Source organism: Centrocercus urophasianus, unplaced genomic scaffold (assembly GCF_019232065.1).
Source record: "Centrocercus urophasianus isolate 14NV4802_14NV808 unplaced genomic scaffold, USGS_Curo_1.0 seq_26, whole genome shotgun sequence".
Taxonomy (NCBI): domain Eukaryota; kingdom Metazoa; phylum Chordata; class Aves; order Galliformes; family Phasianidae; genus Centrocercus; species Centrocercus urophasianus.
The window spans coordinates 6,655,840-6,672,264 of NW_024884822.1; the positions used below are offsets into that span (position 1 = coordinate 6,655,840).

At 45.0% G+C, this 16,425-nt stretch overlaps 1 protein-coding gene across 1 annotated transcript in view; it reads left to right on the forward strand.

Annotated features, from left to right (window-relative positions):
* UBTD2 (ubiquitin domain containing 2) overlaps positions 1-14,201 on the forward strand; it is a 28,597-nt gene extending 14,396 nt beyond the window's left edge. Inside the window, exon 3 of the mRNA XM_042826479.1 lies at positions 13,561-14,201. Coding sequence (XP_042682413.1) covers positions 13,561-13,958 — 398 coding nt within the window. The 3' untranslated portion in view covers positions 13,959-14,201. The remainder of the gene's footprint in view (positions 1-13,560) is intronic.
* Positions 14,202-16,425: the final 2,224 nt, after the last annotated feature.

The window sequence follows — 16,425 nt, forward strand, 5'->3', positions numbered from 1 at the left end:
GTGTTCCAGGCTCCCAACCAGCAGTCACAAAAAGTGAGCTGCCAGACAGAGGTGGGAGAGGAAGCAGTGGGAGGCAGTCAATAGGTGCTCAGAAGCTGGTCTTTAGATTTGTATAAAAATTCCAGAATATCCACAGCAAAATTGTATAGTAGATCTGTAACACCAACTATGTCTCATTTAAAGTAAGTACTTCCAAAAGTGGAACTCAATTTTTGCCCTCTTTTGTGTGCAGTAGCTACATTTGACATCTTAACTATTGCATTGATCAGGCTACAGTGGCAAAAATCTATATGGTATATTTCACAGTTGCACAGTATTTTAAATTTAAGCTGCTTCTCTGATCGGCTGTATCCATTGCTTAGCTTTTGCTGGCCAGTTGAGTACCTTATTTGCTTTTTCGTACCTTATTTGTCTGAAGAGACCTTTGTCATTAAGGAGAAGTTTTTTCTTTATATATTACATTGTCTACACGCAAATGTGAAAATAATGGTGAGCTGTGTTTTCTGTGGATCTAGAACACTTGATCAGGTTTTTGTGATGTCTGTTAACTTATTATCATTATTAATTTATTTATCATGGCTGTAGCTGTCTGATCTTAGGTTCCACACTTCCTAGCATTCCCTTTGCTGCAGGCTGAGCCCATCCAGCTGGTAGGATGGCTTCTTCCACTTGGGAAGCACCTTGTACCAGGAAGGCACCTGGCACGAGTGGTGTTGGGAAAGAGAGGATGAGCCGTGCCTATGCTGCAGCCCTATTGCATGAGCAGAGGCCTTATAGACGTTGGGTTTGTGTCAGGAAGGTCCCTTTGCTCTGTCATTGTCATCGTTTATGGCTGGCCAGAGTCTTATGTCTAGAGAGTTGTCTGGTAAAAGGAAGAGAACTGCTTAATTTTTGCCCTGGATCCAAGTGAAATTTAAAAGGACAAATAAGTAATTCTACCAGTGTTATCACCTTTTGTTGTCCTCTGAAAAGGAATTAAATATAGATGCAAACTGTGAGATGCCATTTCTAAAGGCCTTGCTTCGCGTTCTCTTCAGCCATTTTGTAGCTGTTTGGTTTAGAAGTCCACAAGCTTCATCACACGACTGCGTTGCGTGACAAGCAGCTACACCTTCTTTTGTTTGTTTTTTTTTAAGCTAGAACTTCAAGGAGGTGATACTCGATTTACAGATATGAGTGAGAACAATTCCTTCAAACTAAAAATACAACACATTATTTCAGTTCCTGGGTGTGCAAAGCAATGCATTTGTTGCCCTTTTTCAGTGTGAAGGTAAAGTGTGCAGCATTCATTTATAGACCACAGCACCACAGATACACTTTCAAGTAATTTCTTCAGAGCTGGTAGTTGAAAGCTTTGGAGAAATTTTTGATTTGATTTCTATGTTTAAGTGGAGCTCTGAATTCTTAAGCTCTTGAGTACTTTACCCATTTCCCTTTTGAAAGCCTTCTAGCAGAGAGGGGCAGAGAGTTAACGCGATTAACACAATCCTGTGTTGACTTGGGATCTCCCAGCCAATTGTTTCTACTCTTCAGTTCCGTTTTCTCTGGTGTTCGCTCCAGGTTTTGCTCCAGAAGGACCCGCACAAGTAGGGTGTTAAGGTGGCTATGAGACACACACTGAGGAAGAGAATGCCTTGATTTTACGTGAGGTGATATAAATGATTGCTTTCCTAAATAGTAAAGCTAGCTGCTGGTACCTTTTTTTTTTTTTTTCATTTTATGTAATTCTCAGATTGTACTTGAGTCAGAAGAGGGATGTAAGGAAGCAGCGCGTCAGTTCTGTACAGCAGGATGGAGCTGTTGGTTTGCGATGTCCTCATCTTGAGAGCTTTTCATACTTTGGAGCGGCGGGTTGTGTATTTTAGCAGGGCAAGAGCTGAGAACCGATTACTGTAGCACAGCGTGAGTGTATATTCACAATTTTCTTTAGGTACGGGGGCAGGAGAAACATTCTTAATTCAAGAGAGTAAGGGTGAAGTGGAAGCGTTGGCTTCCCAAAACTGACCATGGCTGAGGATCCTGACAGCTTTAAGCAGCAGATCAAGGCTAAGCAGGTTGCTTGCATTCCTCTGCGTGACCTCCTCATTCCTACAGTACATCTGTTTGAGGGGCCACAGCAGGGTCAGAGAACTTCTCTAGGTTTAAAATGTCCTTTGTCACAATTGCGGGTTGACTTTGCTATCCATCAGCAGTCCAGTCTTTAATGTAGCTGTGAGCACCTACAGCAACTCAATGGAGAATGGTGGGAGGCAGGCAGCTGCTAGGACAGTTTTGCTGCTTAAACAGGGATCCGTAAATCCACAGCCTCAGAGGTGGTTGTTGAAGGGATCGTTTGTGAAGGGCCTTTACCATTACAGCCAGCAGCTTGTGAATGTTTTAGAAAAACAAGAATGTAAACCAGCACTTATTTAAAGTGCAGTGCACTGCAGAGGAACCCTTGTCCCGAAGCGATTCTTAACAGCACTGCTAAATGGATTATTCATTTCCATTTCCTCCCAGCTGGGTGTGATGCCAGGTTTCCAAACAGCACAGAGATGTATCCATTGTGTCCTGAGAGGATGGTGTGGCCCAGTGGTGTGATCGGAGGGGAGAGGACGAGATGTTTTGGTCATCTTCTATTGCCAGGCTGTCCCTGAGCAGCTTCTGACCAGGTCAGAGCCACCTGTTTGTATAGGCTTGTTCATTAGAGAAATACCTGTTGTAAAAGAGAGCTCTTAAAGAACGTATCGGCACTTTTCTTGTGTATTTAGTTAATTCTTCTGAGAAGACTGGATTTAGAGTGCCTAGCACATGGTGCTCCAAAGAGTTGGTGTTTCTTTCCATCTGAAGTAAAAAAAATAACAGCTAGCTTAACATTTGGCCAGTTTGCTTTTCTCTGTACTGCAACCACCTTTCATAGTATGTAGTGAAAAATTGAGCACAGAGACCTTTGAGCAAAGAATGAGAGGAAATGACAGTAGCTATTCAATGAGGCAATTAAAGATAATCATTTGAATTGGGTTAGCACATCATTACCGTTTTTATTTTAATGGTCACCCCTTCTTTTATTTTGATTTTGTTTTCCCATCTTCAGAGTTCCAGACTGATGTGTAGAATGATACTTTCCCTTTGCTTCAAGCTGACAAGCTGGGTCAGTACCCAGATCTCTGCTAGGGGTGGCTTTCATTCCCTTACCTCCTTACAGCGAGCGCTTGGCACGGCGATGCGCCTGCAGCAGCTTTCTGATCACTTGTGTTTTCAGTAGAAATCACTCATTGCTGCTTCTGATGAGGTGTGTTGGTGCCAGTGAGGGACGTGTCACTGAGGTGCCTGTTGGTTTGGGTACTTCACACAGCTCCTAACCTTGAAACGGGATATTTTCTCAAAAGCCCCTTGAGCCCTGAGTTACAACTAAGGTGATGCTTTCTGCCATGACTGCCATGATTAACGCTTTTAAAATAGCTGCCAACATCCTGTCTGAGGGGTGCTGGATTTCCGTGTTTTCCTCACACGGAATACTGAAGCAAATCATCAGGATGTGAAGCAGTTGTGAGTGACTGAAATATTTATAAATCTAAGTGCAGGTTAGAAATGATCAGCCCTTCAAATAGAAACCCACTTACAGCTACATCCTACAGTTGTTTTCTTGAAGTATTTTTAACTTATGCTCTTGTTCTCTGAAAGGTATTTTGAGAAGTTTCATCAACATAATTGCTTGGACTCTTCTCAGGTCTCTTCCCCTGGTAGCAGATGCCCGTCTGTTTCCTGTCTTTGGTTTTAGTTTGCCTTTTCTGCTGTGCTGAGGATGACTGTACAACACTATTTTCAAAATTGCAGCTTGTTTGTTTCTTTTTACCGTTAATAAGTGATCAGGAAAGTACAGCAAACCCCTTTGAAGAAAAAACAAAAAGCAAACAAGACGGACTGTATGTTACAGCCATAAAACACTCACAATAAAATCGGCCTCGTGATGAAAAAATATCTCAGATTCTTCTCAGAAGAAGCTGCAGACTGCTCACTGATACAGTGGTGCAGATCATACAGGCAGCAGTTCATGTTTGCCTGGAGTGAATAATGTTCCTTTGGTCTCTGACAGCGGCGAGGACGTGATGAGTAGTTTATGAGATACTCCACGTTGGACATTTACTCCATCCCTGGGTGCTTGGAGCTGGGAAACCAGGTATCAGCTTAATGTGCCTTGCTGTCTGCTACTAAAATGAGAAAAAGAAATACGAAGAGTTTAAAATGTGTCTGTCATAGAAAATTTCAGTGTAAGCCAGTGAGAGATGCTGCCATCTCTCCAAATAGGTGATCTACTATGGGAGATAGTAGACTACGATAGGAGAGGTGGCATTGCTCATTTCTGTGCTTGACACAGCGCATTTTGTCCCCAGGTTTGTGCACCTGGAGCACACTGTCTCCTTAGAAGCTCAGGTGGATAAATGAGGTGTCCCTGTGGGCGCACCCTGCTTCTCTTCTATGATTTCCAGTGGGCAGTGGTCAGGAAGTTTGTCGTCATTCTCTATTTTGGCTTCAGGTATCTGAGTAGGACAGCAGTGGTACCTTTTCTCACAAGGCAGTTATGTTCCATAGCTGGAGAAGTCACCTCATATTGCAACTTTCTGGGGCCAAGTGAGGACTGAGCGAGGTGCTCCTTGGTGTGTCACACAGCAGTACAGCACTCACAAGCCTGTAAGTGTGCCGAAAGGAGATGTTCTAACACTTGGAATTATCTGAATCCTCTTTCAATAAATTCCTTGAGGTGGCAATTTCAGGTCATTGCAGCGTTTCAATGAGTGGGTGATACAGCTTTAACGTTCAATCTTCTACATTTATTCTCAATCAATACTTCTCTTTTTTCCTTTATTTTAATTATAAATAATTCTAAAGGAACAGTGGTGAACACCTTAGAGGTGAAGAGGATATTAGATAAAATAAACTGTTCAGCAGACTTGCCTCAAATCTTTCCAGTAACCTTGTTTAATCGTCCCCTTGCCCTTTTTAAGCAGTCCTTTGTTGTAGCCTTAGTCTTTTTTTAGGATGTAGATACTAATGTGGGGTTGTGTCAGTGTGTTTGACCTCTCTGGAGCCCTTAACATTTTTCCTGGTTATCCTTGGAGGCTGTGCATGCAAATGAATGACTCCTGTGCTTATTAACTTGGCTTTAAATGTTGACTCAGGGATATGAGCAAGCCTGGGAGCAGTGAGAAAAGAATATTCCAGGGCAAACTTGACTAGGTTATTCTGTGCTTTCTTTCCATCCCCTGCTACATGCAGATGGGGGGTAGTGTTGTTTAGTCTTAGAAAGAAGAAATTTACTGTGTATTCATCTCTCATTGCAAACAGATGTGGGACTTCAGTGCACTCCATAAAAGCCTACATTCACTTTTTTGTTAGTCTGTAGGGTTGTCTCCATTGCTATGTTACCTCAGGCTATAATAAGTACTGTCTTGAGCCAAATTTCCATCCATATTCACTTCTAGCTCAGACTAAACCAAGTCTCAAATGTCATTTTGCTGCCCAGAGAGGGCATTGTGGCTGGCAGGGGATTGCTCAAGGTTAAGCACACTGACCCTGGTCATGCAGGGATGGGATGGCTCGAGTTACAGTCAGTCACCAGTTGTTGGTTGAAGCTCCCTGTGTACAGCAGTACATCTTTCCCTGGCCGGCCTGCGCTTCCTCTGCCTGATAAGCAAAAGGACATGCTGCATCTTGGGGTGGGGATGTGAGCGAGTCCAGAGTCGAACCAGCAGAAAGAGGCACGTGGATCATACCTAATGAGATCAATCCCAAGCAAAGGTAAAGTTGTCTTGCCTTTATGTATTACTTGCAAGGGAGCGCAGCCAGCTCTCGCATAGCTGTTGGATGCTGAAGTAGTCAGTAGTATTGATCGACAGCGTCCTGCTGATCTCAGCTAAAGGAAAATCCTTTTACAGTGAAATGTGGATAGACAGCAGTTATCTTGTCTTCCAGGAGTAACTGGAAATAGCAAAGTGTTTGTCGTGGTAGGAAAGCGAGGCTGAATAGCTGTGTGTTTGGTGTATCGTTACTGTGCAGTGTCCTGTTGTAATGGACAAAGGCTTTTTTTTTCTCAGCGCACCTAAAGCAGGGCCCACAGAACACACTGCAGTTCATAGGATGATGGAGTCCTTTTGTAAATATAGGGATTCAGTTTAAGCTCAACACAATTTCTCCAGTCTGAATGGCATCTTCTGTTTGTGAAAAACAAAGCGGGGTTTTACCCCAGCGGTTTCTACGCTGTGCTTTGTGGTGACCTTTGTGCTGCATCGTGGTCAAACATCCATGAGTTCTGCGTCGGAAGGAGACTTACACAAGTCTGTATCAGGAGAGCAGAGCAAGAACTCGGTGTAAGACCTTGTTGGCAAGAAAAACCTCCAGCAGTTGTATAACATGCTGTTAATAACCTCCCATCTAGTATTCTATTTTAACTGCTTTAGTTATAGGATTTTGTCTGGTGAGTGCTAAGTGTTCCCTGCTGGCAGAGTACTTAGAAATTCAGTGGTTGTAAAGGCAGTGACAACTTTTGTGACTGAGTACTGCTTCTGTGCATCTTCACACTGAACAGTAACCTCCTCCCATTGCCTGCTTAGCTGTCTGCAAGGGGATGTGATTGGGATACTTTTACCCTAGCACCACTTCACCCCCCTTTAAAGAAAGTGGGTAATGGAGAACAGCAAATGCAAATGAAGAGGGTATACAAAGGAGCTCTTTTACCAAAAAATAAAAATCTGGTTATCCAAGAAGCCTGTCTAGACAGACATCCATTTTAATGAAATGCAAAGCAGGACAGTGCATGAATACTTCATTAGTAAAAAAGACTTGTCATCTTTGAACCCTGATATAATATTTCGTGGAAGCTGTTACCTTCTTGCAGTATTAGATCCAAGTTTTAGGGAGTGCTAGAGAAGTGGCAGAACATATGGTATTGTTAATATGACAGCTACTGAGCAGTAATGCATAATTGACTTTCGCTATCCAGCCTCGTTTGGATAAATACTCACTGGTGAACCTGTTCTAGAGTTCTTATCACAGCAAAAATCTGCACAGAAAGGGAAATGGAAACTTACTGTAAATGATGCTGTAACCAGGTGACTGGTTAACCAACCTCTGATGCCATGGCTGTGGTTAATGGTCACAGTCTTTTTGCATTGTTTAGTTAGTAGCAGAGGTGAGTGTGAGATTCTGGAAGTTCACTGCAGACAGCGCATGCTGCACCCTGCATCCTCCTCTAGTGTCAGTTGCAGGCCAGATGCAGTTGCTGCCCTGTCTACCCGTTAAGATTTGAGCTGAAATGATGCTGTCTGATTGTTAGAATTGTCAAAAACAACCCATATGGGGTCAGCTCAGTCTGTGTTGTGTAGAGTTTGCAGTAGCTGGTGTGTGTGTGCCCCACTCAGGGTGAAATACAGTCGAGTGGCTTGGTGCTGCTCTGAGTGTCATCGAGGTGTCTTAGCCTGTGGCTGGGGTTTGAGCCCCCTGATGGTTCTCAGGGCAGGACCTGGCAGGAGGTGCTCCAAGTTGTGCTCCCAATGGCTGACTGAAGAAAAGTGGATTGCTTATCTGATTTCTGTATTTCAGAAGGCAGTGTTAATTATCTTTCACCTTCAGCCCAGTTAATCAATGCTAATGAATTTCAAAAGAAACACCACTGCACCTTCCTTTCCCACTCCCTCCCCCCCCCTCAAAAATACAGCCCAGTACAAAAAGGTTTTTGACAGATGAGGGTAGCAATGACATGCAGACAAGTTGGCTTTGATTTGCAATGCATGCAGGGGGTGTACCTCAGATTGGGTAATGATGGCACATCCCTCTTCTCCAGCACAAATCTCATCCCATTGCCTCTCAGTTCCTTTGGCAGAGCAGCATTCACAAAATACCATTGCAGGGCACAAGCGCTGCACTTTGCGGTGCTGCTGCCCTCTTGTTCCTGCAGGTACCTGGTGCTGCTGATGTGGTGGTCGTGGTTTGGGTTTTCTCCTGTGTGCCAACTTGCAGATTAGGAGTGGTTTCCTGATGAGATCTCCAGCTCAGTTTCAATCCCTGCCTTCAACATGCACTCCTTTCCTGGCTGGATGCTCAGGTGGAGATTTGCTGTTCATTAGCATCATTCAATAAGAAGGGGCCTCAAGAGGCTGTCCAGTGCAGTGCTGTGCTGCAGGCACGTGCAGGTGTTTGCTTTGCCAAGCTCCTCAGCTGGCTGCATGCACAGTATTTTCAGTGATCTTGGAGCCTAGGTGAGCTCTGCTTTCTGGAGAACATCCAAGTGTGGGTATGGGCACAGAGCAGCCACGAGCTAATCCTCCTGCCAAGGAATGGGGAGAGATGTTACAAAGGCAGTAGCAGAATGCCCACGTCCTCCTCCTTCCCCTTGCTCTGCTGTCCCAAGTGCCATTCGTGCTGCCTGTGGCAATCTCCTGGCTCTGGGAGCAGCAGTGCTGCAGAGCTGAGCCAGACCGATGATGGTCTCCTAATGGAGCAGCTCTTTTCCACTGAACTTGAAACAATATTTCTTAGCTGTTATCAATTATTGTCTACAAAACCCATTCTTTAAGGTGGTGAAGTTCTTTGGAATAAAAGAGGCTGAAGAGGAGAGCAGAGCTGTGTGGGGTGAGTGCTCGTGCTGTCCCTTTGCAGGGAGTGTGGAGCACGGTTTTGTATGGTAGCCTTAGGGTAGCTGAAGTTTGCATAGCCTATGGAAGCATGGTAGGAGGAGACCAGGGAGGGCACTTGTCTGTGTGCCTTGTTATGAAACGCTTCATCCGCACCGTTATAATGAGTGCAGGTTTATTGCTCTCCACACGTGATGCAAGGCGCAGCTTCCACAGAGCTCCCACACAGCGCCCTCCAGAAAATGGAAAAGCTGCCGTTATTAACAGCAGCACCAATCTGTTGTCAGCTGCCCATGGTTGTTAAGTTACATGGGCTTTCCTGTGGACTTTTGCTTTTTTTTTCTTTTTAACTCCGTTCAGTTTGCAGTGGTTGTAGGTGAGCTAGAGCTCTGCATGTTTGCACTTGTTTGTCTGGCCCCTGTTCTCTTACTGAGCAGTCACCATCACTCATGCATGCTGTTGACAGCAGTGCACTTTTTTTTTCCTTGTAAGATTCTGTGTTTCCCAGCCATGACCTGGAATCAGCTGCTAATGAAGATGAAGAGAAAGCTCAGCTTCTTTGCCTGGCTTAATCATCACTCTCCAAGAATTGTACTGTAGCATCCAGAATAGAACCCACTTGTTTTCTAATGCTTGTAACGAGTTTTCATGCATTTGTGACCTATAATTGGATACAACCCGTAGAATACAGGTGAGAACTCTGCTCTTGCCAATTTGTTGAGCAATCCAAGCTCAGCTTGGTTTTGGAATGGAGTTTTTCAGTAAGAAAAACAAATGAACCAGCTGTTCCTTGGGCGAATGTGTTGTACACAGACACTGAAGCTCCTTAAGTAGGTAGTCTCATTGCAGTGCTAGATTTTGTTTTGTGTTGGTTTAATTCCTCTTCCCTGCAGCAAGTCTGGCTGAGGAAGGTGAAGAGGAAAAATCTGCTCAGTTTTTAGGGTTGGGGCATTTCTGAGCAACACTCCTCAAAGTGCTTAAGATCTTAGAGAAATGAAAGATCCTTTAGGAACAGAAGACAGGAAATTCAGCTTTTTTCTGAGGGGAGAATAGTATGCAGCTTTTAAGCAGTGGCATCAAAATGCGTTAAGGCTTTCCACGTTTCTGAATGAATGTGATCATGTCAGCTAATTGCAGTAACACTTGGAAAAGTTTGGATTTGTGCTGTGCGGGTCTGTTAAAGTGCTGGTGTGTGGATGTGTGTCCAAGTTCTGAGCTGCTTGGGGATGGAGCAGTGTCCCAGCCTGTCCTTTTCCAGAAGAACATCCACGTACTGATCATCTCAGGAAAGCAACCTTTTACAGCCTGCAAAGCAATTTGTTTAGGAATGTTCCAGTTCCATTTGCTGGAGGATCACATTTGCTCACTTTTCTGCCCAAAACTATCAGGCTGTCTCCTACCTGGGTGGCAACCAACAAGAACCTCTGTCTTGTGATTCTTTCCAGAGTTCCCCAGTCTCCAAGTTTATATTACTTTGAAATACAAATATAAAAATAAATTTAAAAATATATATATACTTCACTGTGTTTCTAGCATTGGAGAGGCTTATGGTTTTAGTGCATTTTTTGCTACTTTTTATCAATGGCTTTGCTCAAAAGCAGTTCTTCATATTGCTGTCTGGGTACTCTGTGCAGAAGTTTATTGAAGTCGTGCTAGCATCTGGAGAGCTGTTCAGATGTTTGAGTATTCCTTGAGTATTTACAGTGTCAATACGCTTGCTCTGTCCTCTCCTGGCTGTTGCTGTAAAACCCTTCTGGAACACTGATCTTTCACATGAGCAGCGATCACTTCTCTTCCTCCTGAGGCTGCATCCTTCCTGCGCTGTAACTGGCTGTTGGGGGCCCTTGTTGCCTGGGTAACAGGGAAACCTTAAAAAATACATATTCTTTTGCATTCTCTCTGTGTTCTCATGAGAACTCAACATTCTTTTCTGTGTCCCTTTGTGCTGAACAACTTCAGTAGCCCAAGCTGGTGCGTTATGCAGGAGGGCTCAGAACGTTTCTGACTTGCAACAGTGGCATTACTGGGGGGCTGCAGCTCAGGTGTTTGCTTGCTGTGCTCCGTGCAGGGCTCACTGCATGGTCTGGGTGGGAGCTCTGCCTGGCTGCAGCAATGAGAGCACTCCTGCGGGCAGCACACTCGCCTTCTCATCCCCTCTCTGACAATTTGCATTTGCAAGCATTGCTTAAAATAGCTCCAAACTCACCGTGCCTTCTGGTAAATGCATTCAGCCTTCTCTTAGCTTTTGGACTCCAACCAACGTGACGCTTCTTCGCACTCTGCCTTGGAGCCATTTACAACATTTTAAGGGTTGTCAGTGGAGCCTGACCCTCTCCAAAAGTCACTGCCAAAAGCCTCACAACCGCGGAGCTGTGCCTGTCCCACTCGGCTCCTGCAGGTGGGACTGACGTAGGTGCACAGCCATAAAATGAAGGCTCTGCTTGCAGTGGACTGATTCTGTGCCTTAATCCATGTGTCCACATCCTGCTCCATGTTTTGAATGTGATATGGCTCAAGAGTCTGGAGTATTTTTACCGACAAGAAAGAAAGGATGGGTATTTGTTGGCCAGGTTTGTGGTAGCTTGTGACATTAGCAATTTGTCGTAGGCTGGTGGTCAGCCTGGGATAGCCCCAGCCAAGGCCGTGCATGAGCTGGTGGGGGGCAGCTGGCCCACAGCAGGGATTGAAGCTGAGTGATCTCTGAGGTCCCTTCCGACCCAACCCATTCTATGAGGCTATGCTTCTGTGGTAGGGCTGTGCAGTTTTTATTGCAAGAGGTTTCCTCTACGGTGTCTTGAAGAACAAGAAAAACAAACCTAAAAACACACGCCCACACCTCCAAGCTGGCTGCTCTTTAATAGGATTTTTTATAATATGACTTATCTGATGATGATTAAGCAATCGAATGTTTATAGCATATGCTTTGACCTTGATGTTAGTTCAGCTGGGCAAGGATATAAACGATGAATAAATTCCACAGCAAGCTTATCCCATTGTGTTTGAAATCAGCTCTTGGATATACTTCTCTAAAACAGGGACACTCTTGTTGAAATGCATGGCTTTTAAAGAACGATACAATTTTAGCTGCAGTAGCTAAATTTAAAAACTGTTGGGGTTTGGCTCTTTCCCTTTTTTTTTCAGCAGCAAACTGTCTGCTTGTTTCTGTGAGCCGCGATCCAGAATTTAGCGCTGCGCCATTTACGAAATTGATGAGGTGTACAGAATGAAAGGAACACTTTAAAGCTGAAGGCTGAGGACTTCAGCACTCACTACATAAATCACACACAAAGCATCCTGAAAGCTCTGGAGCCAATACAGTTTTGATCAAGCTGGTTTGCTCAGAGATTCATAAATGATACAAGACTGCACTGAGTGCCATGTTTCTCTGAATTTCCTTTTCTTTTTGCTTTGTTTTCTCAATAAATACCACAGCACGGCAGTCTTGCAGCTACTGGTACAAACAGAAAGTCCCCAGAAGTGGCTGATACTTTAGCCAAACGTTTCCTCTGTGTGTTTTCATCAACAAAAAAAAAAAGCGGGGGGCCCATCTGTCTAAAAGACAGCACATATCCAGCATGAGAGTCACAGCATATCCCCAAGTTAAATGTCAGAGGGCGCTCATTTTGCTGATCAAACAGCAAAGTTTAAGGGAACCCACTGTCAACATGAAGAAGCCTCCAGCCAGAAAAAAAAAAAGCAGCCATCATTTCTAACAAGGAGCAGTTGGGTGTTTGTTGTGTGCAGGAGTGCGGAGTCAAAGCATTTCTTTAACTATTCTGTAGCTCAGGGACTTGGCTTCCCTTCAGAGGCTCCAACTACAAAAGGATGGATAATGTTGCAAGTGAATGTGCCCCCTCTAGGGGCAAAAATGTGGAAATTCGCTGGAGCAGGTAAACCCAAGGCACTGGAGAGGCATTTCCTTGGAGTGGGAATATGTTTTATTTTTAACGCCACGGAGAAGGGATTTCTGTTGTGGTGGGGATGCAGTTCCCTTGGCATCTCGCTTCCCTGGCTCGCTGCAGGCGGTGACGTGTGCTGTGCGTAGCAGGGCTCGTTTCTTGGCTTCTGACACTGCAATCATAGGATGTTACAAAAACGTGCTGCTGTTTTTCCAAGGTAGCTCTTGAAATGCCTTTGCACAGGGTGTGTTTCATACTGCATTTAACATTTATCCGCTTGTGGTTATTAGTTCTGCAAGAGTCGTAGGTTCTTGAGCTGTTTAGCGTGTGTGCTATGACCAGTAGGGAAGGATGTGCTGTATGCAAGGCAGCATAGCTGTCTTTTATAGCAACAGCCAGGTTATCCTGGGGAACCTCTCAGGAGTCTGAGGAGATGGAAATGACTCCTGACACTACAGGGATGTGGGACTGCTTTAAATCTGCTCTGGTTCCTTGTGTGCCACATGTCACTGCTCCAGTAATGACACCCTGCTCCATTTGGAAATGCAGAATTGTCCAGCTTGGGTGCCTGTGTTTGTTTTCTCTGGCAGTGAGCACTAAAACATACAGCCTATATGAAACCATTTCAGCTATTTCTGCATGTTTGAGAAGTTACAAAGTCTTTTTTTTTTTTTTTTCCATAGTGGTCTTTTGCCTCCAGGCTTCACCATTTTGTCTTTTCGTAACTCATGTTTGGGATCATGTAATTCATCCCAGTAGTATTTTCTGCAAGTTTGCATGCCCTAAATACCAGGCTGTGCTGCCAGTGAAGCGCCCTTCTACATGGTTCATGTAGGGTATGGCTCCATCTCATTCTTCTTGCTGCTCCTAAAGTTTATCAGCTCTGTCTGAAGGGTTGGGTGCATTTGGGGGACTGCTTCAGTTCAACCCCAAGTTTCCATGTGGAGACAAGATGCCATGACAGTGGGGTTAGCGCTCCCAAGTGTCACTGCTTCAGTTTTAAACGTGAACCACATCCACACTCACTGTTTCCTGTTCTCTTACCCCTCAAGGTGCTCTTACAGAGTGTTACGATGAACTGGGCAACCGGTACCAGCTCCCCGTCTACTGCCTCGCTCCGCCCATCAACATGATCGAGGAGAAGGGCGACCTGGAGACTCTGGACATCCCTGACCCACCGCCCAACTCAGGGCACGAATGCCAGCTCCGTTTGCGCCTGTCCACAGGCAAAGACCTCAAACTCGTGGTCCGCAGCATGGACACGGTGTACCACATGAAGAGGCGGCTGCACGCAGTGGAGGGAGTGGAGCCCGGCAGCCAACGCTGGTTCTTTTCGGGCCGGCCGCTCGCAGACAAAATGAAACTGGAGGAGCTGAAAATCCCAAAGGACTACGTGGTGCAAGTCATTGTGAGCCAGCCCTTAGCAAACCCGACCCCGGTGGAAAACTGATTTCTGCTTGTTTATCGATTCTCCTTCTTTCCCTCTCTGTCGTGGGACTGGTTTTCACTGCCCTGTCTTCTTTCGTTTTGTCCTGCTAATGGATTGGTTCCAAGAATTGACCAGCAAAAATTCCATCTGTGATGGAGATCTGCAAAAACAAAACATAAAAATGTAAACTGGCCTTTGGGGTTTGCCTGATCTCATATTTAACACAGCAGCAAGCAGCAAAGGGTGAGGGTGAAGGAAGGAGTGGGAAAGGGAGGGGAAAAGGGAGGGCATGCAAAGAGGGAGGGGCGAGGTCATCTTTCACTTAAACAATAAAAGCATGTAATGATCCTTAAAACTGTAGGTGGTGTCCTGATCCACGGAACACGAGTAAGAGAGCACTTTTATTTAAAAAAATAAAAAATGGATATTTCATATCAGCACCACCTACAGTTCTCAAGACTGGCAGCTGCCCTGTGTAGGTCCCACTGTGTGTTGTGGAGATCTTGCTGGCTAACCCGAGGCACGTCGGGGTGCTGCCGAGGCATCGCCAGTCCTGGGCAGGGAGCAGGGCTGGGGCTCAGTCCGTCCTTCTGGCAGCTCCTGCCGTGCTCAGCCCATGCAATTGTACATTCCGAGGTGGCAATGCAGTCCTGTGCCATTGCTGGTGCCAGCGCTGGGGAGGCAGCCTGCTGGGGCCTTAGGCAATAACTTTGTGAAAGTATACTCTCATGTACTGTACTGTAAACCTACAAGACTGACTTTGCCTGAAGTTTACCTGCTGACTGGCACCTGGGTGTGTGCCTGCCGCAGTACTGTATAGCACTCAGAGCATTAAAACAGACTTTGAACAAGCTGGCTAGGAGGAGTGGTGAGCTGGTCTGCAGTTAAGGATGAGGTGCATGACTGTTGTCTGGTGGCACTGGTGTGCCCACTGCAATAGGTTAAGTGCAGTTACACCCAAATGCAACGAATTGCAGCCTCCCTGCTCCGTTCTGGAGGGCTCCATGTGGAAAATGGTAAGAACATAAAAGCACACAAGTTTTAGCTTTTCCTGTGTCATTTGAAGCAGCAGTCATTCTTGATCTGGAAATATCCTCACCAAAACACAGCAGCAGCCCAGAGTGCGGCTGTGGTGTCCAATCAACAATACTTTCTCTTCAGAATGTAAGAGGAGTCCTTGTGACAAATGACAAATCCTTTTCTAGTCTCAAAAACGTGAATCAGACAAACATATCTGGGGGGGAAGAACCTGATCATCAGTTACCTCGGGTAGAGATGTGCTCTGTTCCTCAGACTTGTCTGGCAATGCCTTTGCTTGAGATCAAATCCACTGCTCCTTTTAAACTTCATTTCTAGTTTGCTTGTTTTTGCAGCCATCAGTGAAATCATTTCTTCGAAGGTCCGACACACTGGCCAGGTTTGATTGTTTTTCATGGATTTCTGCCTTCCCATTCTGAATCTGCAGTCTGAACCTACGGTTGTCTCAACTCTTAGTCATCTGCTGGTGAAACTGCTGGGTTAGGATTGGCCATTTGAAACCCAATTAATTGCACAGAACGTTGTTTGTCTGGCTGTGAGGGAGTTTCTTGCTCCACAAGTGTCACTGCAGAGCCAGAAGGACCCTGGTACCACATTGCAAGTCTGACCCAACAGGTGGAAGCAGATGCAGGTAGTAGGTGCAGCCAACTTTCACCTCTTGGAAAACAGATCCACGTTTCATGTGTATTACTTCTCTATCCCAAAATGGCTTTCATTTTGGTCCCTGTGTTGTACGCTAAGATTTCCTTCAGCTCCTAAAGTCCCAGTTTTGTGCAGGATGATGGAAGTGTAGTGACAGAGCTGTAAAGGAGAATTAGTTCCTTGTTCTCATAAACACCCAAGTGTTCTTCGCTTTTTTGGTTTATTTGTGGTTTTTCTTTTTAAAGATTAAATCAAGGCTGATAAATACTAATCTAAAACAACAGTTTTCTATTGTGGAGTTTTTTATGACAAATATGCTTTCTTATACTGGGGTTTTGCAGCCAAGTCTTTTGCATTCCAGCGGGAAAAATATTTATTTGGTATATAAACAACTCAAATCTCTTTGATTTTTCACTGGTGAAAGGGTGGCTTTGTGCCAGGAAGGCTCTACTTGTTGTGTAAGGCATAATTGTACATCTTCATATGAACATTCACGTCCCTCCAGTCCTTTCTGGGAAGGGAATTGTGATGGGTGATTAAGAGAGAGCAAAGTTAAAACCAGCGGGACATTTCTGAAACTGTGAGCACTACACACTGCTTTTTGAGGGGTACATTTTGGAGGTTTGGTTGGTTGGTTGTTTTTGTTCAGGCAATTGTCACCAGGTACAGCTTTTGAGATTAGACTGTAGGAGCTGGGAGACTTTGTTCTTCCCTTCTCGACCCTTTCAGAATGGCATCAGTTGCATTTTGCTGTACCAGATTATCATGGTTTTTGTTACCTGTTTTTCTGGCAGGGTGGTTTTTTGCA